At 43.4% G+C, this 26,606-nt stretch overlaps 1 protein-coding gene across 6 annotated transcripts in view; it reads right to left on the reverse strand.

Moving 5' to 3' along the window:
- DPY19L3 (dpy-19 like C-mannosyltransferase 3) overlaps nt 1-25,383 on the reverse strand; it is an 80,044-nt gene extending 54,661 nt beyond the window's left edge. For 3 of the 6 annotated variants that reach the window (XR_002735114.1, XM_023229047.1, XM_023229042.1), the window contains exons 1-3: nt 24,790-25,097; nt 22,707-22,846; nt 19,682-19,815 (exon numbers count right to left, since the gene is read on the reverse strand). Coding sequence is in view for 5 of the 6 variants with exons in the window: in XM_023229047.1 (XP_023084815.1) it covers nt 19,682-19,815; nt 22,707-22,809 (237 nt within the window). In the remaining variant the exon portion in view is untranslated. Of the gene's footprint in view, nt 1-19,681; nt 19,816-22,706; nt 22,847-23,655; nt 23,878-24,789; nt 25,098-25,156 lie in introns of those variants that run through there. The other 3 variants (XM_023229043.2, XM_023229044.1, XM_023229046.3) reach the window with 3 other exon arrangements.
- Nucleotides 25,384-26,606: the final 1,223 nt, after the last annotated feature.

Raw genomic sequence — 26,606 nt, forward strand, 5'->3', positions numbered from 1 at the left:
TAGTGCTACCTTTGTTTTCTGATGGTTCAGCATCTACAAACTTTGTTTCATGCACAAACTTATGAACTACATTGTATAAAATCACCTTCGGGCTATGTGCATAAGGTATACATGAAACATAAACGAATTTCATGTTTACACCTGAATCCTATCCCCAAGATTTCTCATTATGTATATGCAAATAACCCAAAATCTGAAATCCAAGACACTTCCGGTCCCAAGCATTTCGGATGAGGGATACTTAACCTGTACCTGTAAAAGCATAAATAAATAAAAAGTTATTATCTATGTCATTAGAGATTCTTTTACACCAGTGTTAAAAACGAAACAAAACAAAACAAACCATGTCCTAGAATCTGTAACACATTGTCTAAAATATAATTCAATCTGTCTTTTTTTTTTTTTTTTTGAGAGGGAGTTTCACTCTTATTGCCCAGGCTGGAGTGCAATGGTGTGATCTTGGCTCACCGCAACCTGCAACTTCCAGGTTCAAGCGATTCTCCTGCCTCAACCTCCCTAGTTAACTGCGATTACAGGCATGTGCCACCACTCCCGGCTAATTTGGTATTTTTAGTAGAGACAGGGTTGCTCCATATTGGTCAGGCTGGTCTTGAACTCCCGACCTCAGGTGATCTGTCCGCCTCGGCCTCCCAAAGTGCTGGGATGACAGGTGTGAGGCACCGCACCCGGCCATGTTTTTTCATATTATAGCAGATCCACATTCCACAAACCCAGTGGGGGAAAGTGATAAATACTGAACATCTCATTTTCCAGCTGATGAACTTCTTTTAGCTCATTTTGCTTTCCCCTAACTCCAACTAATTTACATATGGTAATAAACATTTCATTAAAAGAACTACTCAGGCTGGGTGCGGTGGCTCATGCCTATAGCCTTGCACTTTGGGAGGCCAAAGTGGGTGGATTGCTTGAGCTCAGGAATTCAAGACCAGCCTGGGCAACATGGCAAAACCCTGTCTCTACCAAAAAAAAAAAAAAAAAAAAATTAGCCAGGCACAGTGGCACGCACCTGAATTCCCAGGTACTGGGGAGGTTAAGGAAGGAGGACTGATTGAGACTCAGTCTACTGGGAGGCTAAGGGTGCAGTAGCCATGATCAAGCCACTCCAGCCTGGATGACAGAGCAAGACCCTGCCTCAATAAATAAATAAATAAGTAAGAATCTTTCATGCTATTATCTTCAGACTTAGAAATTATTTATTTAATATATTTCTGCTACCCTCTAAATCTTTTTCTCATTGTTTGCTAACTCCTTTTAGAAAAATGAGAGGTATGGTAGCAAACCTTACATATTGAACTTCCTTTCACAGGAAACAAATTTATCCTGAGGAAATCAAGCATTTAAAAAAAGGCCCATCAGGTTCTGAAATTTATTCATTTATTTTTTGGAGACAGGGTCTCACTCTGTCACCCAGGCTGGAGTACAGCGGCCTGATCATGGCTCATCGCAGCCTTCGCCTGCCAGGCTCAAGTGATCTTCTCGCCTCAGCTTCCAAGTAGCTGGGACTACAGGCACATGCCACTATGTCCGCCTAATTTTTGTATTTTTTGTAGAGGTACAGTTTCGCCATGTTGCCCAAGCTGGTCTTGAATTCCTGAGCTTAAGTGATCCTCCTGCCACGGCCTCCCAAAGTGCTGGGATTATAGGCAGGAGCCACAGTGCCTGGGCCTAAAATTTAATTTCAATAACACACTTGCTTTATAAAAAGGCTAATACATAATGATACAACTTTTCTAACTTTCATTGCGAGTGATTTGTGTTGTATCTTTCATAGCAGTAAAGGCAATTCTTCTGGGTAGTTATGTTAACCCACTCATTTTTTATCTTTGAGAAAAAGTGCTCTATTGCTTTTAAGAACATAAACCCAACGTGGTATCACTCGTTTCTAGACTGTTCAAACTCCTACTCAGTCAAATAGCCACAGAGGCTATGAATTGATGTTAACTGAGCAAATACTAGCTTTTGTCCATGCAAATAAGAAAAACAACAACATTAATTACATTATTTTCTTTAGCTTCCTTAAAGTGTTCAAAGGCACTCGAGGAGTATGAAAATCCTCATGTCACACCTGCATCCCAAATCAAACTGGAGAGCCAATAAAGAACGAAAGAGTAAATTATATGGTTCTAAGAATAAAAGACCAGGGAATAAGAAAAAATGTTGCTCAACGTACTAAAGGTAGAAAGCTTTTGTGTCCCATCCCTCCCTTTAATATAGCCAGAATGCATAAAGAACAGAGGGGGACCTAATTAGTAAAAATGCATTCAAACATGATTAATTGGTAATCTGGCACCAGCTGTATAGAACCAAATGCTATACTTTATTAGACAGACACTTGCAAGTTTTACATCTGCTTCATGCTAACAGAACATCTGCTTCACTCATTCAAACACTTTTCCAGTTTTACGGCAATTTATACTTCGCCTGGTAGATCACACCCATGAAAATATACACCAATAGTACTTATCCTCTAAAGAATGCAAAACGAACAAATACTTCATATTTCAATTTGCACAGGTTCCATGGGGAATGCAATGTTGACAGAATGAAAACATCTTTGAAGATAATGACAGAAACAAGTAGAAAGACAAAAGACTTGTATTTATAAAGAACTGTACAGCTGGCCAGGCACGGTGGCTCATGCCTGTAATCCCAGCACTTTGGGAGGCCAAGACAGGTGGATCATGAGGTTAGGAGTTCAAGACCAGCCTGGCCAAGATGGTGAAACCCCGTCTCTACTAAAAATACAAAAAATCAGCTGGGCATGGTGGCAGGCACCTGCAATCCCAGCTACTCGGGAGGCTGAGGCAAGAGAATCACTTGAACTCGGAGGGCAGAGGTTGCAGTGAGCAGAGGTTGCAGTGAGCCGAGATGACGCCACAGTACTCCAGCCTGGGAGACAGAGTGAGACTCCATCTCAAAAACAAAACAAAACAAAACAAACAAAAAACCACATGGTTTAAGTACCACAATGGTACTTAAAACCATTGAAGTAACAGTGTATATAGTAACTTAACGGAAGTACAAAAAGAAAATAAAATGACTGCTCACAATGACTCATCACATTCCCCACAGGCACTCAGATAAGTTGCTGGCAATGCCCAAAGGCTAGAGAGTCCTTTGAGACAAACGACACCCAATGTGGAAAGGAAACATCAAATTAGCTTTTAAAAAATCTCATGTAAATAGATCCCCCACATAATGTCTGGTCACCCTGGCCTGCCTTTAGCAAGAATCCTCTAAGCCTGGTTGAGCCAGAATCTCCCATACCCCAGTGGTTCCTCTTACTCATTTCCCAGCCACTGACCCCACCCGCTCCTTGGCTGCCCATTCCTACTCACCCATGCTGTACTAGGAGTTGAGTACAATCTCTCTCCACCACTGCAAGACCTTGTTGCAGCGGTCCCTACATCTATCATGATGGTCCTGAATAAAGTCTTCCTCACCCTGCTTTAAAAAAAACAAAAACAACTCATGTAAAAAAGTTCTGTTTACAGGCCGGGCGCAGTGGCTCACACCTGCAATCCCATCACTTTGGGAAGTCAAGGTGGGCAGATCACTTGAGGTCAGGAGTTTGAGATGAGCCTGGCCAACATGGCAAAACCCTGCCTTTACTAAAAATACAAAAATTATCCGGGCATTGTGGCGCATGTCTGTAATTCCAGCTACTTGGGAGGCTGAGGCATGAGAATTGCTTGAACCCGGGAAGTGGAAGGTGCAGTCAGCTGAGATCCCGGCACTGCACTGTAGCCTGGGTGATGAAGTGAGACTCTGTCTCAGAAATAAAAAAAAAGTTTTGTTTACAAAAATTGTCCCCCAAAATAATTAGACTGTTAGTAGTGGGGAAGCCACCGAAAAATTAACTTTATAAATGTAATCTGTTTCAGAATGAGGTTAACAAATCATCTCACCAAGAAATAGTAGCCCATAAGACAGCTGTTCTTAAAGTTCTGTACTGGGAATCATGCCCTCAGCAAACATATTTATGGCACATACATGGTTTATTGTCTGGTTAAATTCATGTCCATCTGTTAGAGGGGAATGATTCTTGCCCTAGAGTTGATTAAAGCCGTGGCATGTGAGAAGTGACAAGCAGGGCTTGTGAGGAGGGCAGTCTGCTGCTGAAGCGACAGTTCTTCCACTGGGCCCACACTCAGGCAATCAGAAGTCTTAGCACTACCGTGCTAATATTGTGTGGATTAACCCTATCTATTCTAAAGTCTTCTTGCTTTGCAGGAGTATTCAATGGGAAGTCACGCAAATTCGGCAATATCAAGTAAATAAGTGGAAAATGTTAGCAAATGGAAAAAAAGACTAAAAAGAAGAGTGACCTTGGTGCTCACAGCCAAAGGAGAACTGCCTTCCTTATCACTGCACATTTATTTGCTGGGGAAACAAAAAGGTGCAGGAATTTAGTACTTGACCAAAAGATGTTTATGTTCCAACAAGAAAGAAGAATGCGGCTGTGTGCGGTGGCTCATGCTTATAACCCCAGCACTTTGGGAGGCTGAGGCAGGTGGATTACTTGAGCCTAGGACTTTAAGACCAGCCTAGGGAACATGGCAAAACCCAATCTGTACTAAAAATATAAAAAATTAGCTGGGCACGGTGGTATGCACCTGTAGTTCCAGCTACTTGTGGGGTTGCAGTGGGAGAATCACCTGAGCTCAGGGGGTCGAGGCTACAGTGAGCTGAGATTGCACCGCGGCACTCCAGACTGGGAGACAGAGCGAGATCCTATCTCAAAAACAAACAAACAAACAACAACAACAAAACACTAAAGAAAGAACACATTGTAAACAAAGGGAAATGACTTCAGGCACGCCTCATCTCACTGTGCCTCACTTTCCTGCCCTTTGTAGATAATGCATTTTTACAAACTGAAACTTAGTGGCAACTGTGCATCAAACAACTATCAACGCCATTTTCCCAACAGCTATTGCTCATTTTTTGTCTCCGTCACATTTTAGTAATTCTTCCAATATTTCACATTTTTCTTCATTATTATACTTGTCATGGGATCTAGGATCAGTGATCTTTGATGTCATCAATACTACTGTAATTGTTTTGGGGCACAATAAACCACACCCATGTAAGACGGTGAACTGAAACGTGTGTGTTCTGATACCTCTGTCATTCTTCTGTCTCATTTCCTCTCCCCAGGCCTCTCTGCTCCCTGAGACACAATCATACCAAAATTACTAACTTTACAATAGCCTCTAAGCGTTGAAAGGAAGTGTGGCACATCTCTCACTTTAAATGGAAAGCTAGAGATGATAAGTTAGTGAGGAAAGCATGTCGAAAGTTGAGAGAGACCAAAAGCCAGGCCTCCTGTGCCAAACAGCCAAGCTGTTAACACAAAGTGAAAGGAAATTAAAAGTGCTACTCCCGAATGCACCAATGATAAGAATGAAAAACAGCCTCATTGCTGATACGGAGAAAGTCTAATGCTCTGATAGAAAATCAACCCATCTAAAACATTCTTTTAAGCCAACGCCTAATCCAGAGCAAGGCCCTAACTCTTCAATTCTGTGAAGGCTAGAGAGGTGAGGAAGCTACAGAAGAAAAGCTGGAAGCTAGCAGACCTGGTACATGAGGTTGAGGGGAAGTAGCCATCTCCCTAACATACAAGTGCAAGGTGAAGCTGAAAGTGCTAATGGAAAAGCTGTAGCAAGTCATCCAGAAGATCCAGCTAAGATCGCTGATGAAGGTGCCTACATTAAACAACAGATATCCAATGTAGATGAAACAGCCTTCTATTGAAAGATGTCGTCTCGGACTCTTACAGCTCAAGAGGAGAAGTCAACGCCTGGCTTCAAAGCTTCAGAGCACAGGCCGACTCTCTCGTTAGGGGCTAATGCAGCTGGCGGCTTTAAGTTGAAGTCAATGTTCATTTACCATTCTGAAAATCCTAGGGCCCTTATTAAGAATGATGTGAAATCTACTCTGCTTGTGCTCTAGAGATGGACAACAAAACCTGGATGACAGCAGATGTTTTGATAGCATGATTTACTGAATATTTTAGGCCCACTGTTGAGACCTACTACTCAGGAAGAAAAAAAATTCTTTTCAAAATACTACTGCTCATTGATAATGCATCTGGTGATTTGTGTTATTTTCACACCTGCTAACACAAAATCCACTCTACAGCCCATGGATCAAGGAATAATTTTGACTTTCAAGTTTTAATTTTTAATTTTTTTTTTTTTTTGAGTCGGAGTCTCGCTCTGTCACCCAGGATGGGGCACAGTGGCCCCATCTCAGCTCACTGCAACCTCTGCCTCCCAGGTTCAAGTGATCCTCCTGCCTCAGCCTCCCTAGTAGCTGGGACTACAGATGCGTGCCATCACACCTGGCTAATTTTTGTACTTTTAGTAGATACAGGGTTTCACCATTTTGGCCCGGCTGGTCTTGAACTCCTGACCTCAAGTGATCTGCCCACCTTGGCCTCCAAAGTGCTGAGATTACAGGCATGAGCCACTGCGCCTGGCCTGATGGTATACTTTGGAGTATGAAAATGTCTAATTTTGATGAAGACCAATTTATTTATTTTTAATCATGTGTTTTTAGTGTTGTCTCTATGAAGTTTTGGCCTACTCCACGATTATAATGATTCATTTGTATGTTTTCTTCTAAATGCTCTACAGTTTTAGGCATTCAGGCCTATGATCCATTTTGAGTTAATTTTTGTGTGTGGTGTGAGGCAGTGGTCTAACTTCATTCTTTTGCATGTGAATATCCATTTGTTTATAGACCATTTATTGAAGACTATTCTTTCTCTACTTAACTGTCCTTCCTGGTGCCCTGTTGAAAATCACTTGATCATCTAAGGATTTATGTCTGTATTTCCAATTTTATTCTACTGATCTATACATCTACCTTATGCCAGCACAAGAGTCTTGATTACTGTGGCTGTGTAGTAAGTTTTGAAATCAGAAAGTTTGAGTCTTGCAACTTCGTTTTTCTTTTTCAAAACTGTTTTAGCTATTCTGAGTTCCCTGAGTTTCCATATACATTTTCGGACTAGCTTGTCAATTTCTGTGAAAAGTCCACCTGGGATTCTGAGAGGGATCATGTTGAATCTGTAGATCAACTTGAAGAGTACTGCCATCTTTTTTTGTTTTTGAGACAGGGTCTTACTCTGTTGCCCAGGCTGGAGTGCAATGGTATGATCTTGGCTCACTTAAGACTTGGCTTCCTGTGCTCAGGTGATCATCCCATCGCACCCTCTCAAGTAGCTGGGGGTAAGTTGTGTGCCACCAAGCCTGGCTAATTTTTTTTTTTTTGTATTTTTAGTACAGACAGGTTTTTGCCATGTTGCCCAGGCTGGTGTTTCTTACCAGTTTTAAATCAAAATTTTGACTTCCAGATATAAAAGAGAAAGAAATCAGGATACTCCTACCCATTTTTTAAAAAATTTTTTTCTTTTCTTTTTTTTTTTGTTTTTAGAGACAGGGTCTCACTCTGTCACCCAGGCCAGAGTGCAGTGGTGTGATCATAGCTCACTGCAGCCTTGACCTCCCCAGCTCAGATGACCCTCCTGTCTCAGCTTCCCAAGTAACTGGGGCTGCAGGTGCACACCACTACACCCAGCTAATTTTCAAAAAAATTTTTGTAGAGATGGGATCTCACTATGTCACCCAGGCTGGTCTTGAACTTCTGGGCTCAAGCAATCCTCCCACCTTCTGCCCTCCAGAGTGCTGAGATGACAGCTGTGAGCCATTCTGCCGGCTGGCTTCCCCCATCCTTTTTTTTTTTGAGACAGGGTCTCATTCTGTCAAACAGGCTGGAGCACAATGGCACAATCTTGGCTAATGACAACCTCTGCCTCCTAAGCTCAAGTAATCCTCCTATACCTCAGTCTCTCGCGTAGATGGAACTATAGGCACGTGCCACCATGCCCGGCAATTTTATTTTTTTAGAGATGGGGTTTCACCATATTGCCCAGGCTTGTCTTGAACTACTGAACTTAAGCGATCCTTGGCCTCCCAAAGTGCTGGGATGACAGGCGTGAGCCAGTGTGCCCAGTCAGCCTCCACCATCTTTTACCCTCTCTTCTCTTTCCTCTTTTATCTTGTGTTATATATATTACATTGTTATGTTATTATTGTACTATTATGTATTATAACATTATTACTTATGTTGGCATCCTTATGTACTAGGTTGGTGCAAAAGTGATTGTGGTTTTTGCCATTTAAAAGTAACGGCGGCCGGGCATGGTGGCTCACATCTGTAATCCTAACTTTGAGAGGCAGAGGTGGGTGGACTGCCTGAGCTCAGGAGTTCGAGACCAGCCTGTGCAACATGGCAAAATCCTGTCTCTACTAAAAATCCCGAAAAAAAAAAAAAAAAAAAAAAAATTAGCTGGGCATGGTGGTGCACGTCTGTAATCCCAACTACCGGAGAGGCTGAGGCACAATTGCTTGAACCCAGAAGGTGGAGGCTGCAGTGAGTGGAGATCATGCCACTTCATTCCAGCCTGGGTGACAGAGCAAGCTCTGTCTCATAAATAAATAAATAAATATTAATGACAAGACCTGCATTACTCTTGCACCTAATATGACAATATCTGTATCATATACATTTTGTTCTATCACTAATTTTTAGTTTTAGTCCTATAGTTAAATAAATTTGAGCCCCACTGAGCATCTTTCTGTCATTGTTTTTCCATGTATCTCATGGAGGGATCACGTTTTTCCTCTTCCAATTTTTTCAGGTATTCTTAAAAATATATTATTTCTAGGGGAAAAAAAAAAAAGGTTGTATGCTGTCTTTATATGCAATGGAATGACTGGGTTAAAATGTGTAAATCACTTTCTCTTACTTGAGTATTTTCTAGGCATCATTCATGGTCTCTGATGATTAGACGTTACTGTGGAGAACCTGAATGCCAGGTTGACCTTTGTTTCTCCTTATTGGTAACTTGATCTTTTTGTCTGGAATGTCCAAAGGTTTCTTTATATATTTAAGTCCAGCAACTTCAGAGAACTCTATCCTGCTAATGATGTTTCTAGGCCAATTTATCCTGGAACCTGCTCTGCCCCTTCAATTAGTAGATTCAAATTTCCTTTTATTTTTGGAAAGTTTCCTTGAATTACATCTTTAAACACGTGTTTTTTGTTTTGTTTGTTTTGTTTTCCTGATTTATTGTTCTGGTTCTCTTTTTTTGGGACACAAATGATGCATGCTTGCTGCTCTTGTCCTCCTCAATTGTCACTTGCTTTCTCATACTGTCACTTTATTCAATCTTCCTTTCATTTTGTTGACCTCTCTCAGTCCTGTCCAACATTGCTCTTTCTGTACATTCTGCAGATTCTAGTCTCCTGTATGGTGCATCTGAGATGGTCATAATTTCTACAATGATTCTACCTTGTAATTCTATTTCTTGTCTAAAGTCTGCCAGTTCATGTTTCACTTCCTTTTGTTCTCTTCCTGTTCCCCCTTGAAGAAGGTACACAGCTTCTTACGTTTCTCCTTTGTATGCATCTTCCACAGTGGCAAATGATTATCTTTTAACGTGACATGTGTGGTTACAACCTCCACATCTCCACTGTAAAATTCTTCTGGGGACTGTTCTTCATCAATGATGTCTACTTGTTGTTCTCTTCCCTTTTCTGTTGCAGTATCACTGGACAATCTTGTCCCAGTTCCTTCCTTATTAGTTATGTCTGAATGTGGCAAGTTCTTACCACACAAGCTACTTGCAGGAAGTTCATGTGGGGGCGAGGCTGGGCACAAAGCTCAGGTCAGCAAGATTTTTCATTATATAGGGTGGTTTACAAGGGTGAGTTATTCAGTATTTTCCTCATTTTAGTCAACAGAACTTGATAGCTTTGGGGATCTTCAAAATGCAGGTTGCCTCCCTTCATTACTGTCCTCTTAAATCCCATCTCTTACAAATATGGCTTGTCTCTGTGATCACTCCTTTCGGCCTGCGTAGCGTGCTGTTCTTCATAGCAGAGTGAATCCAAGAGAGCTGCTGCCACTATAGCCTGCACACTCATCCCATGGTCCTACTCAAGGCGCTGTTGCTTTTACCCCTTAGGAGATGCCAATAACTTTGGAGGACGACGCTTTACTCACTTTATCTGACCCCTGCAGCTTGCAGACTCCTCTTTCTTTTTTTTTTTTTTTTTGAGATGAAGTCTCGCTTTGTCACCCAGGCTGCAGTGCAGTGGCGCAATCTTGGTTCACTGCAACCTTTCCCGCCCGGGTTCAAGCGATTCTCCTGCTTCAGCTGGGATTACAGAAGTGCACCACCACGCCTGGCTAATTTTTGTATTTTTAGCAGAGACAGGGTTTTGCCATGTTGGCCAGGCTGGTCTTGAACTCCTGGGCTCAACTGATGTGACCGCCTCGGCCTCCCAAAGTGCTGGGATTACAGGCATGAGCTACCGTGCCTGGCCGCAGACTCTTCTCTCAGCATCTTTCTGAGTGCCACTGGATTTGGCAGCCCCGTTGATCAAAGTTGGAACTTGATTATCTAGTTTTCACATTCCTTAATTGCTCTGAGGGAATTCCAAGAAAGAAGGAACTGATAACCACTACATTGCCACTTTAAAGTGAGAATAAGTAAGCCATGTTAGGAATTTAACTGTCGTATTATAAATGATCTAACTATCCAAACTTGGGAGCATGTAAATAGTGGAATAATCAAGAGTATAAAAACTTCAAAAATATTAAATTATAAAACCATAACTACTTACGAAATTATAAAAGTTTTGTGAAAATGTATATATGGAAAAAGCATAGGATGTAACAGCAGATAAGGTAGATTATAAAAACTAGCTATACTTGGGTCATAAATAAGTAAAATATTTAGGCACTTAGGAGGAAAAATAGAAGGGAAAAATGAAAACTGCTTTTTCTTAAGGGTAATGAATATTAAGTAATTTTTTCATTTAAAATTTTTCATTGTTACAACATAGTTTCAATAATTAAAAAAAAATACACACTCAAAAAATAAAAAGGAAGGCTATACAGATCTATCAAATACACGGCAAGGTGCGGTGGCTCACGCTTATAATCCCAGCACTTAGGGAGGCCAAGATGGGCGGAACACCTGAGGTCAGGAGTTCGAGACCAGCCTGACCAACATGGCAAAACTTCATCTCTACTAAAAAACACAAAAATTAGCTGGGCGTGGTGGTACACACCTGTAATCCCAGCTACTCTACTCAGGAGGCTGAGGCAGGAGAATCACTTGAACTCTGGAGGCGAAGGTTGCAGTGAGTTAAGACTACACTACTGTACTCCAGCCTGGGTGACAGAGTGAGACTCCATTTCAACAACAACAACAAAAAACAAAACTACTAAACAAAAATCACTTAAAATGCATCCACTGGCTCCTGTAACTGCCAGGACTAACCATATTGTATCCTTGAAGGCAAGCTCCAGAAGTCATATCCTTTGGTTCTAGTTCCCATCCAGATCCTTCACAGCAGCCAGTGCCTCCCCTTTTCCTCTGCCTACCCCATACCCCTCAGCCCCAGCAGCTGACTCTACTGCAGAATACTGGAAGCTACTTAGCACTGATGACGTGCCAGGCACCATAAAGGCAGAACACCAAGTAAGAAAACGGGCTTTCACTAGCTGGGTGTGGTGGCTCATGCCTGTAATTCCAGCACTTTGGGAGACTGAGGTGGGTGGATCACAAGGTCAAGAGATGGAGACCATCCTGGCCAACATGGTGAAACCCCGTCTCCACTAAAAATAGAAAAATGAGCCGGGCATGGTGGCGCCTACCTGTAATCCCAGCTACTTGGGAGGCTGAGGCAGGAGAACCACTTGAACCCAGGAGGCGGAGCTTGCACTGAGCCAAAATCGTGCCACTGCACTCCAGCCTGGGTGACAGAGCAAGACTCCGTCTCAAAAAAAAAAAAAAAAAGGCGGGGGGTAGTTTACATTTTGTTTACAACAAAGGGCAGTAAGAAAGCAGGTTGCATTCAAAGGACAATTTAGAGTTAGTGTTTGGGCTCTAAAGATTGGCAGATTATGCAAATATGTAGGTCGGGCATTGTGGCTCCTGCCTATAATCCCAGCACTTTGGGAGGCCCAGGTGAGAGGCTTGCTTGAGGCCAAGAGTTCAAGAACAGCCTGGGCAACAAAGTGAGACTCTGTCTCTACAAAAAATGAAAAAATTAGCCTGTGCCACTTGGGAGGCTGAGGTGGGTGGATTGCTTGAGCCCAGGAGTTCAAGGTTGCAGTGATCTTGATTGTGTCACTGCAGGCCAACCTGAGTGATAGAGTGAGAACCTGTCTCAAAAAATAGGTACAAAATAAATACAGTATGTATTAAAATGCCCCCAAATAGTTTCAAGCATGTAATAGACATTCAATAAATTCTTGAACACTTTCAATTTCCCAGAATTAAGATAACAGAAAAATAACTTAAAATTTCAAAAATATGCTGAGAAAGGATACTAGATATATATTTTCAAAGACCATGTAAAACTAGTATCTTTTCCTTTAACTTTCCAGTTGCTATTTCAGGGTTCCCTCTTTTCACATACAAACAATACAACAAACATTTAAAAATCATTTTGAATGCATAAATTCAATGTATGACTTGTCTATTATATAAGCAACACTTTTACTCTCTGATTAATTACAACAACTTCAAAATATTCAAAAATAACATCAAAGTATTTTCATTAAACACTACCTAATTTTGATGAGGTAGGAACACGAAAGGAAAACAGATTTACTCTTCTCAAATAATTCCCCAATATAGAAATGGTATAAATTAGAGGAGATTTATAAAGGAATATACACTCTAAAAATAAGCTTTTCTTTGGCCAATAAGGTCTTGTTCAGTGATATTTATAATTTCTAATTGTTTATTGACAGAAAATATGTACATATTTAAAAATTAAATCAGATTAATTTAAAAAAATTGAGTTCCTGAGTTGTACTACCCCATTTCAAGTGTTCAGTAGCCACATGTGCCAACTGTACTAGACAGTGCATAGACTGAACATTTCCTTCATTATAGTCCTATTGGACAACGCTGATCTAGAGAATCTAAACAAAACACTAAACCAAATGCCTACGCAGAGGTATTAACAGGTTTGAGAAATGGTTCTAACATTGGAGGATTCTTCTTGTGATATAGAAAACAAACCAAAATGTGTGCTATGGACTACTGCTTCAACAAAGAGGAAAAAAATTGAGTAAGACTCTGAGCTCATCAGTTGGACTCGGGAAGGGGAACATCACACAGTGGGGCCAATCACGGGGAGGGGGGAGGGGGGAGGGATTGCATTGGGGAGTTATACCTGATATAAACGATGAATTGATGGGTGCTGACGAGTTGATGGGTGCAGCACACCAACATGGCACATGTATACATATGTAACAAACCTGCACGTTATGCACATGTACCCTAGAACTTAAAGTATAATAAAAAAAAAAAGAAAAAAAAAAGAAAAAGACTCTGAGCTCAATTGTAAGTTTCAGAGGACAAGGTGGGTGGGTGGGGAAAAGTGCCTGTTTTATAGCTTCCCAGATGGTATCTGAGGCACAGACAGAAACTGGCCCAGGTTCTCTTTCCTTTCTCATTTTACACACTCCTGAAACAATCTCACCCACACATCTACAAGATGGTAATATGAAAATGCCCATTTCCAACACAGACGGAACTCCTGCCTTCAGTCCCGTAAGTCTAGCTCCCTTTACTCCATATTTCTGTGTGGACTGCTTTAAAAGTGCCTCACAACATAGTCAAACCTCAGCTCGTTGTTCCCTGCCGTGCCTCCTATGCAAGAAAAAAATTGGCTGGCCTCTGTTCCTGGTTACGGGGAGGTAACCTTGTATTAGTCCATTCCTCACTCTGCTAATAAAGACATAACATAGACTGGGTAATTTACAAAGGAAAGAGGTTTACTGGAGTCACAGTTCCATGTGGCTGGAGAGGTCTCACAGTCATGGAAGAAGGTGAATGAGGAGCAAAGTCAAGTCTTACACGGTGGCAGGCAGATCTGGCCAGGCGTGGGGGCTCACACCTGTAATTCCAGCCCTTTGGGAGGCCAAAGTGGGCAGATCACGAGGTCAGGAGTTCAAGATCAGCCTGACCAACATGGCGAAACCCATCTCTACTAAAAATACAAAAATCAGCCAGGCGTGGTAGCACGTACCTATAATCTCAGCTACTCAGGAGGCTGAGGCAGGAGAATCGATTGCTTAAACCCAGGAGGTGGAGGTTGCAGTGATCCGAGATTGTGCCACTGCACTCCAGTCTGGACGACAGAGTGAGACTCTGTCTCAAAAAAAAATTAAAATAAATAAATAAATAAAACAGATCTCGTGAGACTTATTCACTATCACGAGAGCAGCATAGGAAAGGCCCGCCCCCATGATTCAATTACCTCCCACTGGGTCCCTCCCACGACATGTAGGAATTATGGGAACTACAATTAAAGATGAGATTTGGGTGGGGACACAGCCAAACCATATTAAAACTCGACACTCTAGGAATAAAGAATCTGGCTGCTGTTTGTCCCCAGTTCCTGGAAGATACGCTCTAAATCCTTGGAACTTTAAGTGATGAGAGTGTCTTTGTTATTCATGGTAGGTTCTTCAGACTTCATCTGAGAGTCTGTGCTAGCAGGTGACAGGGTGAGCTCCTAATTTGTGTTAAGGAGATGACTCAGGATTGGGGTTGGCCATGCCAGAACACTCAACCATGTGGCCTGAGAGTCAGGGCTTTGAGCCATGTGCTAGCAGCCCAACCTCAAAGGAGCAGAAAAGGGCTGGAGATTGAGTCCAGCCTTGTGGGCAATAATTCAATCAATCGTACCCACATAACGAAACCTCAATAAAAACTAGACACTGGAACTCAGGGGAGCTTCTTTGGTTGGCTCCACATAGTGTAACACACTGATGTGCCAGGAGGGTAATGGGCCTGACTCCACAGGGAAAAGATCATGAAAGCTTCCAAAGGGACCCTTGAAGACTTGGCTGCATGTGTCACTCCCTTTGGCTGGTTCTGATTTGTAATCTTTTGCTATAACAAATCTGTAGCCATAATACAGCACTTTCCTGAATTCTGAGTTGTTTTAGTGAACTGTTGAAGCTGAGCGGGTGGTGGGAACCTCAGAATTTGTAGCCAGCTGGTCAGAAGTGAGGGTTGTCTGGGGGGGGGGGGGGCCAAACTTGCACTGGTGTGTGAAACGAAGGCATTTTTGTAGAGAGCTGTGCCCTCATCCTGTGAAGTTTGGCCTAATGGTGGGTAGCTGGTGTCAGAACTCAGACACTCCAGCTCTGCTCCTCCCGGTGCTCACTGTCACAGTAAATGGCATGTCCATCCAGCCACCCCGCTGCTAAGCAGACCAGGCAGCTTGGACCGACAGCCTCTCAACTGTTTCCTCTCAACGAACTTCTACACAGTGAATCAAGACATCCCTCCAAGTCCACTTCCTAAAAAGCTCTGACTTCTGTTCACGTCTCTGCAACTCTTCTGCAGCCTCAAAGCCCTACGTGATCTGTTCTTCTCCTGTCTTGTACCTTCTCTTCATCGCTCATACAATTCTGGCCACACGCACCTTCTCTCTGATCCTGGATTTGCCGAGTTCATTCCTACCTTACAGACTTTTGGCTTGCTGTTTCCTCTGCCTAGAACGTTCTTGCAGAGCTTAGCTTGGCTGGTTCCTTCTATAATATCATGTAGGTTTTGATTTACATGTCCTCAAAGTGGTCTGCTTTACTTCCCTATTCCAAGTAGCCTTCTAGTGACTATCTCATCATCCCGTATGACTTTCACCACAGGATTCATTTTCATTTTCTTTCTGATTTTTCCCCTTTTCATCCTAATTAAGTTCTACGTTGTATTCAATGTTTTACTCCCAAGGCCTAGAAAAGTGTCCGGCACACAGAATATATTCACTTACTGAATATCTGAATGTGGTAAGTATTACTGAATCCACTGAATTGGATTATCTTAGCAGTTTCCTGACTTTAGTTTTGCTCTCCCCAAATCCATTTTCCACATCATAGCCTAAGGCAACTTTCTGAAACACCAGTACAATGACATCGCTGCCTCACTAAAAATATGGCTCCCTACTATAATACATTCAGAGAGAGTTCTATCTTTGAGACAGAGAAGACAGACCCTTTATTATCTGGCCTCTGTTTACCATTCCCAGTACATCCCTTCTCCCCTTCTACTCTCTAGCCAGGTGGAGAGTAGTGCCTGAACTACTGCCAATGCTTCACATACCAGGCTTTCTTGCCTCTTCAATTTCCTGCACTTGTCCCTCTTCTAGGACACTCATTTTTCCTCCCCAGCTTGCCTGGTTAACTCTTACTGATCCTTCAGGTCTATTTAACCATCATTTCCTCTAGAAAAGCCTCCCTGATCTTCCAAAATGAGGTTGGGCTCCCCCTCCTATGTGCTCCCACAGTGCTCTCTATCTCACCCCATCCTAGCACTGAGTTTGGACATCCTGTAATTGTCTGGATACTCACCTGTTTCCCTCTCAAGAGTGTAAGTTCCTTGGGGGCACGGCCTTGTCTTATTCAGTGATACTGCTACCACTAAGCACAGTGCCTGCTGGCATACTGTAGGTGCTTAATATATACTTACTCAATTCATTTACTATACTGGAAAATCTGCTGGCAAATTCAGAAATCTTTGTTATTCCTTCCATGTTCTCCGTAGTGTTTAACTCAATGTTACCCACGGAACAGGAGCTCAGTAAATACTAGGTGAAACTAGAACTTTCTTAACCCAGTGAAAGTAAAGAGAGAAAAACGAAGGGTGTTCAAGTTTCTTGATGATGGGATATATTTATTTAAGGAAACCAGCAAGGCTAGTTGCAAGTTTTACATTAAAGAGGCACACTTAATAGTTTATAATTAAGTTATATGATCTCTTTCAACATGTCTCCTTGCTACACTGTTGTTAGCATTTAATTTGGGCTATCTGCTCACAAAGGGATATTTCAGTCTTTTTCAAAATACTTATGTTAATATATAAGCACTACATGACTTAATTCGAGGTAATCACTTTATAAGCACTTTTTTTTTGAGACGAAGTCTCGCTCTGTCACCCAGGCTGGAGTGCAGTGGCACGATCTCAGTTCACTGCAACCTCTGCCTCCTGGGTTCAAGCAATTCTCCTGCCTCAGCCTTCTGAGTAGCTGGAAATACGGGCACGCGCCACCATACCTGGCTAATTTCTTTTGCATTTTTAGTAGAGACGGGGTTTCACCATGTTGGCCAGGCTGGTCTCAAACTCCTGACCTCAAGTGATCCACCACGCTCTGCCAGCATTCCATTTTAAAAAGATAGGCAGGGCATAGCGGCTCACACCTGTAATCCCAACACTTTGGGAGGCCAGTGCAGGAGGATTGCTTCAGTCCAGGAGTTTGAGAACAGCCTGGGCAACACAGTAGGCCCATCTCTACAAAAATTAAATAATTAGCTGGGAATAGTGACGTGCACCAGTTACTTCGGAGGCTAAGGTGAGAGTAATGCTTCAGCCCAGGAGGTTGGGGCTGCAGCGAGCTGTGATTGTGCCACTGCACTCCAGCCTGGGTGACAAAGAAAGACCCTGTCCGCCCCAGCTCCTCCCAAAAAAAGATAGATAAACGGGTAAAATTCTTCCGACAAGAAGAACTACCTACTGTCACCGAAGGATAAGAATTATTCTTCTTTGGTACTATGATAATTTGCATAAAGATATATATACTGTTCCCATAAAGCAACACAGCAGGTTTAAAAATAAACACACTAGAAGTTATTCTTACAAACTAGATTTCTCATCAAAGCAATCTCCTTTGGAGGCTCATTCCAGTAAGAGAACCAAAGCTCAAAATGTTTTGGAAAACTTTCTTTGGAAAATGTCTTTAGATCCTACATCAGTCACTTCTTTTGAACTTTCTTGCAGATATACATCTTTGGCTTTGACGGTGTTTGTTTACCTTTACAATCAACTAGTCATTAGACACTACAGTTTACGTTAAAAGAGCGTGACATATTAGATTTAAAAATAAGGTATATTTGAATGTAAATTTCCACATGTAAGTTACATACGAGTTCTGAAAACAATGCCAAGAGGAGTTCTAGAAATGTTGAAAAAGAGAGAAAGAAAACAAGGAAACATGTTTAAAGAGTCACAGACCACCCTCCCAACTTTTTTTTTTTTTTGAGACAGAGTCTCACTCTGTTGCCCAGGCTGGAGTGCAGTGGTATGATCTCGGCTCACCGCAACCTCTTCCTCCCGAGTTCAAGTGATTCTTGTGCCTCAGCCTCCCAAGTAGCTAAAATTACAGGTGCATGTCATCATGCCTGGCTAATTTTTGTGTTTTTAGTACAGATGGGGTTTCACCATGTTGGCCAAGCTGGTCTTGAACTCCTGACTTCAAGTGATCTACCCACCTCAACCTCCCAAAGTGCTGATATTACAGGCGTGATGCCCGGCTGACCCTCTTGCAAATCTGATTAAAATTACTGCTCCTTTCCCTGGAAATATCATGGGTTCCCCATCGCCCTATGCCCTGCAAAACCACTTGCACAGAGTATTACATAGGCATGAACATGCTGAGGACCCCATTATTTAAAGCAGTGGCTTTTTTATTTCTTTTTCGGTTGTTTGTTGGTTGGTTGGTTTTTTTCCTGTGTAGCCAACAAGAAAAAAAAGAGAAGTACCTTGTATACTGTGACCCAGTTTGTGCATACATATATATATACAATTAAAAGTTTCACAAAACAATCCTCAGCTCTACTAGATGTGATAGTATTCTCTTCTTTTTGATTTCATTAAGAAAAATGTTACTCATGACCTACTGCACTAATTTCACAATCTATAACTTGAAAAATACTAATTTAGAATAACTGCTAAATAAATGGAATAATTTAATGAAAAAGAAAAAACTCATTTGATTAGAAAAATCCTGGGCTGGGTGCTGTGGCTCATTCTCATATTTTGGAAGACCGAGGCAGTAGGATCACTTGAGCCAAGGAGTTTGAGACCAGCCTGTCTCTACAAAAAAATCAAAAAATTAGCTTGGCGAGGTGGTGCATGCCTGTGGTCCCAGCGACACAGGAAGCAATGGCAGGATACCCGCTTGAGCCCAGGAGGCTGAGGCTGCAGTGAGCCATGTTTGCACCACTGCATTCTAGCCTGGGTGACAAAGCAATAACCTATCTCAAAAAATTAAAAATAAAGAATCTGGCTGGGCGCGGTGGCTCATGCCTGTAATCCCAGCACGTTGGGAAGCAGAGGCAGGTGGATCACAAGGTCAGGAGTTCGAGACCGGCCTGGCCAACATGGTGAAACCCCGTCTCCAGTAAAAATACAAAAATTAGCTGGGTGTGGTGACGCGTACCTATAGTCCCAGCTACTCGGGAGGCTAAGCCAGAAGAATCACCTGAACCTGGGAGGCAGAGGTTGCAGTGAGCCAAGATTGTGTCACTGCACTCCAGCCTGGGTGACAGAGTGAGACTCCATCTCAAAAATAAATAAATAAATAAATATTTTTAAAAAGATTCTGATATGTTATTTTAAAATAATAAACACAAAAGTCTTTTCACTCTATAGTTCAACCTTTCTGGAGATTGGGTTCTTTATGGCAAAACTGTGTTGCCTTGGTCATTCATCCACATGGCTTACTACTGGAGACCCTATTGAGTGAATCATACAATGGTCAAAGAAACTCCATACCTTAATATTAGAAAACCATAAATCATTTTCATGTAACGTGGCAAGGTAAACAGACGTAAGAAGTCCAATGCAAAGGGCAATGGTTCCACCAATTGTCAATGACAAAATCTTCCATAATCTTCTACTGGTACAACCTTTTGGAAAAATGGAACAGATAAATAACTAAGTTAGCAAAAAAATTAGAATGTAATAGTCTACTTCAGATTACCAAGTAAGCTAAGTCTAGCTGCCTGTCACTGGAAAAGCTTTTCCTGTCTCCAACAGAGAGTCCTTTCTGATTTCACAGACCTGTTTTTATTCTATTACAACTTTTACCCCATATCCAACTGTTCATGTGTCCATTCTGCCAACTACAATGTGAGCTTCTTGAAGACAAATATATTATCTTATTCATCTTTAATACTGAGGACCTCTGTCTGGCACACTTTAACAACCATAATTTAACTATGAAGTCTGTCAAACGGATGACTAAATGTGTTACATGCCTAGGATGCAATCGATCTTTTAGATGATCTAGGTACAACTGGTGGTTTATTCTTTAAAAGCTATTTTAAAAACTTAATTACCTTAAAAAAAATTTTTTTTTTTTTTTGAGACAGGATCTTGCTTTTTTGCCCAAGATGGAATGCAGTGGAGCATTCTCGGTTCACTACAACCTCTGCCTCCTAGGTTCAAGCAATTCTCCCACCTCAGTCTCCTGAGTAGCTGGGACTACAGGCACACACACTATGCCTGGCTAATTTTTGTATTTTTAGTAGATACAGGGTTTCACCATGTTGGCCAGGCTGGTCTTGAACTCCTGACCTCAAGTGATCCACCCGCCTCGGGCTCCCAAAGTGCTGGGATTATAGGCACGAGCCACTGCGCCTGGCCGATTACCTAAAACTTTTTTTTAAAACCCACAGGTTTTGCAGGAATGCTCTGGCGGGAAAAAACCCAGAGAATAAATAATCCAACATAACTCAAGTTAAAGGACATATAAACTAGGAAAAATATGGATAGCACATATACGAAAGCTTAAATACCCTTAATATAAGATGAATACTTTCAGGACAATTTATTTTATTTCAGGACAATTTATTGTCCTGTCAAGATGAATACTGCAGTAGGAAAAAGATAAACGACATGAACAGGCAATGTACAATAGAAAAAAGTGGCCAATAATAACAGACTGAAGATGTTCAAATTCATTAATGTTAAAGAAACGCAAATCAAAACTGTGAGTTATACTTCTAAAAATCTTGGCCAATTTGACAACTTTCAAAATGCGAATACTATGTTTTGGTAAGGGTATAAAAAAATAGACATCTTCAAACAATGCTGCTAGAAGAATAAACTGGTGCCTCTCTGGAATGCAACATGGCAGCAGTGAGTAAAAGCCACCAAAATGAGCATCCCATTTGGCCAGTAATTCCAAATCTAGGCATGTACCCTGCTATGGTTTGACTATTCGGCCCTCCAAATCTCATGATGAAATATGATTCCCGATGTTGGAGGTGGGGCCTAATGGGAGGTGGTGTGGTGATGGAACCAGATCCCTCATAAATGGCTTGGTGAGATTCTAGCAGTACTGAGTTCTCGAGTTCTCATTCTGTTAGTCCTAGGGGAGCTGGTTGGTTAAAAAAGAGCCTGACACCCTGCATTCCCCGGAAATTACTTCTGCTCTGGTCATGTGATCTCTACACACTGGCTCCCCTAGGCCTTCCACCATGACTGGAAGCTTCCTGAGGTCTCACTAGAGGCCAATGCTGGTGCCATGCTTCCCGTACAGTCTGCAGAACGCTGAGGCAAATAAATCTCTTTTCTTTATAAATCACCCAGCCTCAAGTATTCCTTTATGGCAACATAAAGGAATGGACTAAGACATGCCCCAAGGAAATAAAGTTTTAAACAAACATATGGCCACAAGGAAACTGATCACGGTTCTGTCTGTATTAGCAAATGGTAACGAAACCTTTCACTTCTACAGTGGCAGCTATAAAAATACTTCACATGGATATTTCAAAAATACGTTAACTGGCTTATGACATGTTCATAACATAATAAGAGAAAAATAGCAAGCTACAAAACAGCACGTGGATCCCAATTTTGCAAAACTGTATATGAATGCTTATGGGTATACATATGCAGAATATGACATTTAGACAGCAAGACAGTGTCATTGGTGTTAGTTTCAGGATGGGAGTGTATTTTTCTTTCTTTGCAGTGTTTAAGGTGTTCAGAAAGTACTATTATCCAAAATGCATTGATTACTTGCTCATGGCTGAGCCAGGTAGCATGACCTCCCATTACAGATCACTTTTGTTAAACTGTTTCCCTGAATTGCTTTACTAGCCTGGCTGGTAAGAATTAACATGGCTGTAAATAATGTAAATTCTGTCAGATATCCAAAATGGTTAATGGGTATGAAGATTTTCATGTTAACTTTTAAAATCCTGACCATGCTTTAGTTATAAAACCTACTCAGGAAGACAGAAATTAATGCTATTTGATGCATCACTTAGCAAGCTTTACCATTATACAAACAACTGACCAAGTTCTGATTACTTTTCCCACCAATAAAAGAAAAAAAAAAAAAAAAGCAAAAGAAAACTTCAGGTATTTGACTAAATTATAAGGAATTTAAAAAAATGTTGATCCACCGTTCACTATTTTAATGAAATAAGAAACTCATCCAAGGTAAGGTTGCCTGGTGTGAACAGTATACACGACTACAAAAATTAGAGATAGACTAAACTCTGGGGTGTGGATGGGGGACCATTACTCCAGAGAGTCAAAGGATGAGACTGGAAGAACCATAAGTTAATGAACAGACAGCTGACGAATGCTTCTAATCAAAGTTCTTTCATCTTTTGTCAAATCATAACTGTAAAATCAATCTAATCAAATTGCAATTAGAACATCAGGGTACTAGAACAAGTTTTAATTGTCAGGTCCCAACAAATTTTTATCCTATTGGAGAGTGACATTTTAACATGCAGAAATAAAAGCAACCCAAATCGCTGCTTTAGTTTAAATCACCTACCAGATGGCAATTTATTTTCCAACTTCACATTTTCTTCTTGGGCTGGAAAGTCTTCAGAAACTTCTGTGGCTCTTATTTCTCTTCTTTGCCGAATGGATATCATGATGTCAGACTTTCATGCATTGTTCTCCCAATCACTCCTACACAGAAATAAACAGGCCATCAACGTCAGTACCTTCTCCCCAACACACCCCATGCTCATCCATGCTGAAATGCCTTTACTAATGCCATTTTCCCTCAATTCGCATGCCCTCCCATCTTTTTTTTTCTTCCCCCTAAGAGAGGTTCTCACTGTCACCCAGGCTGGAGTGCAGTGGCATCATCATGGCTCACCGTAGCCTCTACTTCCCCAGGCTCAGGTGATCCTCCCACTTCAGCCTCCTGAGTATCTGGGCTACAGGAATGTGCTACCACACCTGGCTAATTATTTTTTGTAAAGATGGGGTCTTCCTATCTTGCCCAGGCTGGTAGTGAGCTCCTGGCCTCATGCGATCCTCCCTGCCTTGGCCTCCCAAAGTGCTAGGATTACATGCATGAGCCATTGTGCCCAGCCTGCCCTTGATCTTGTCATCTAAATCGTTGCTGGCTTTCAAAGCTACGCTCAAAACATAAATATTTATTTGACTCAATCATATTTATTCATGAAGCATGTGCTCTACAGCAGGCCCTGCCAGGAGTCAGGAATACAGGTGAGCAACACACACAAGCCACCGTTCTTCCAGAACATCTTGGGACATTCCAGTTCCAGCTGATCTTCTCCCTCCCTGAGCCATAGCAGCTACCATGCAATGCGTCACGTAATTACACAGTTGTATATTATTTTCTACTTCCATAGGCGGTAGTAGGTCTTCAGTACCTCCCACAGAAGTGGCCACGTGGGAGATACTCCATAGTAAATGTGTTGACAACCGGATTTTGAAGAACTAAAATGTTGTTTTGTCTCAGGTACCTGAATTTTAACACCAGTGTTCTATAAAACAATTCACACTGGCAGCTTCAGGAATATGCCTCCGTGGTGATGACTGCAGGGGTGTGCCAATCAGGGCAGCTGCTATCCCAGGGAGCGTCGGTGGGAGTAACCACGGGGAGCAGGAGCCTGGTTTGGCAGCAGTAAGTGGGAGGCGGGGGAGTGGTGGCAGTGAGTAAGCGGGTTCCAGTCCTCGGGAACATCTTGCTTCACTCCTCTGAATAATGAACAGCTTCTTACTAATTATTTCTCAAACGTGACTAGTAGCCTGACATGATTGTTTCCACAGTTTATTAATTCCTAAGGGTAACTTGCTCCACAGAACAAACCAACTAACATTATACAATTCATGTATTCATTCATACCAAAAAAAAAAAAAAAAAAAGCAGGAAGCCAAATTTAAGTACTGCGCTTTCAAGCACTGGAAATGGAGAACCTGGAACAGAGAGAGTGTTTAACAAAGTCCTACAGCCACAGATGGGCTTCTCCCCCATGTGACCTCATCCTAGAGTCCTCCCTAAGTGGGAAAGGACTTTTTAAAACAATTCATATAGTCTAATATGGTAAGGCAGAAAACCAACACATATTTAAGTACCAATTATGTGTCAGGCACTGCAATAGTCCCATGAACTATGAAACAAAAAGTTCCTCCATCAGATCAAAAGGAATGCCATGGTAAGCGACTGAAAAGGGACCAGACTCGATTCTTTATTAATAAGGACGACTAGTGCTGGCCGAGCGAGGCGGCTCATGTAATTCCAGCGCTTTGGGAGGTTGAGGCAGGAGGATCACTTCTGACCAAGAGTTTGAGACCAGCCTGGGCAACAGAGCGAGACCCTATCTATACAATAAATAAAATAAAAATAAAAATAAATAAAATAAAATAATTAGGCGGGTGCGGTGGTGCATGCTTGTGGTCCCAGCTATTCCAGAGGCTGAGGTGGGAGAATCGCTTGAGCCCAGAAATTCGATGTTGCAGTGAGCCGTGATCACGCCACTGCACTCCAGCCTGGGCCAGAGAGCGAGACCCCCGTCTCCAAAAAAAAAAAAAAAAATTAAAAAGCCTAGCGCTCTAGTGAGCATCCCCTGGGTGAGGCAGGCACCGGGTCCGCTTACCTACGCGCCACGCCCCTGCACACCTGGCGTCCCCATCAAGTAGGTCTCCCAGGGCAGGGGCAGCCGGGAAGTTCCGGCAAGCGGCCCTGGGGGTCGCAGCCCAGGCCCTGCCTCGCCGCACTGCCGTCGCGCAGAAGCCGCTCCGCAAACTTGGTCCCTCCCGAGTCCAGCCCTGCCCTCGTCCCGGCTGACACTTCCGCGCTCCGCCCCTCCCGACGCCCCGACGCCGCGGCCGCGCCCCCCGAATGCGCCACGCGGCGGGGCGGGGCGGCCCGAGGGGCTCGAGGCTGTAGCCGTGTGTTCCGCCGGCTGCCGCCCGCCCTCTCGGGGGACCCTCCCCCGCGCGTCCCCGCGCGCCGCCACAGACCTGCGGTCTCAGCGGTCCTCACGCGCGGCTCCGGGAGGGGAAGGAGGCCGACTGGGCTAGGCGGGAACGGGGCAGCGCCACGGGCCGCAGCGCGCCGCGGGGACAAGGAGGGCAGAGTCGCCGCGGAGCTTTGTGGAAATGAGGGGCTGGGGGGCGTCGACAGCCCCGGGGAGGGGGCGCGCCGGAGAGGCCGGGCGGCTGCGGCCGCACCCATAGGCCCCAGGAGCTGTTCGTCAACACGAGTCCCCGCCTCCTTCCGCGGATCCCCGCCCCGTCTCGTGCGGCGCTGGCCGGAAGGAAGCGGCACACTTCCGCTTGCCTGGCCTTCCTTGAGTCCGCTCTGTTCCGGAGACTGAGCGCCGCCGCGTAGCCGCTGTCGTGGGGAGCGGGGTGCGAATCGTGGGTTTGCGCACGCAGGCGTCGGTCACCTCAGGCCAGAGCTAGAGATTCGTCTCGGGAGAGGAGGGCCCGGCGGCTCCGAGGAAGGGTCGCCTCGAGCCGCGCGGCCCGGAGCAGCGACTCAGCGGTGGCCCCCGGGGCTTGAGAAGGGCGCGCGCGGGCCTGGGAGCCCCTGAGGGCCTGATTTACGGGACTTCCCCTTCTTCCTGCCGTCTCCTGCTCTGTGGCGGATGCGCAGGGATCGGTAGGGACGCCAGCAGTAGGGCCACTCGGGCCTGCCCCGCTTCCCGCGTTGCCCGGCCTGGCGCGCCGTTTCCAAGCCTTGGCAAAGCCCCAGTGCCCCATTGCCACTGACGAGTGCTTGGAAGTCCTTTAACGACTGCCCGTCAGCGTCCCGCAGAGAGGGTTTTTCGTCTCCAAAGACGCCCCTTTTCCGAAAATAGGCTCCTCTGTGTTCTCACTCGGATATATTTTTCTGTCTCCAAACTAGATTGGCAGCCGCTTTTTGAGAGCAAGTAGTGACTGTGCTTTATTTCTAGATACCTTTCTTACTCACACCACGAAAAACACTAAATGGAACCTTTTTTGAAATTATTTTTTAGAGATGAGGCTCTCACTCTGTCGCCCAGGCTGGAGTGCAATAGTGCTATCACGGCTCACTGCAACCTCGACCTCCTGGGCTCAAGCCATCCTACCGTCTCAGCCTCCCAAGTAGCTGGGACCACAGGCTCGCACTACTATGCCCGGCTAAGTTTTAAATTTTTCGTAGAGACGGGGGTCTTGCTTTGTCGTCCAGGCTGTAGTGCAGTGGTGTGATGATAGCTCACTGCAACCTTAGTCCCCTGCACCCAAGTGACCCTGCTTCCTCAGCCTCCTGAGTAGCTGAGATTCATTTTAATTTTTGTAGAGATGGGGTCTCGTGTTGCCCAGTCTGATCTAAAACTCCTGAGTTCAGGCAGGCCTGCCTCAGCCTCTCAAAATGTTGGGATTACAGGCTTGAGCCACTGCACCGGGCCCATCAAACGTTTTATTTGTCAGCACATACTTTACA

This window comes from Piliocolobus tephrosceles, chromosome 21, assembly GCF_002776525.5.
Source record: "Piliocolobus tephrosceles isolate RC106 chromosome 21, ASM277652v3, whole genome shotgun sequence".
NCBI classification, from domain to species: Eukaryota; Metazoa; Chordata; class Mammalia; order Primates; family Cercopithecidae; genus Piliocolobus; species Piliocolobus tephrosceles.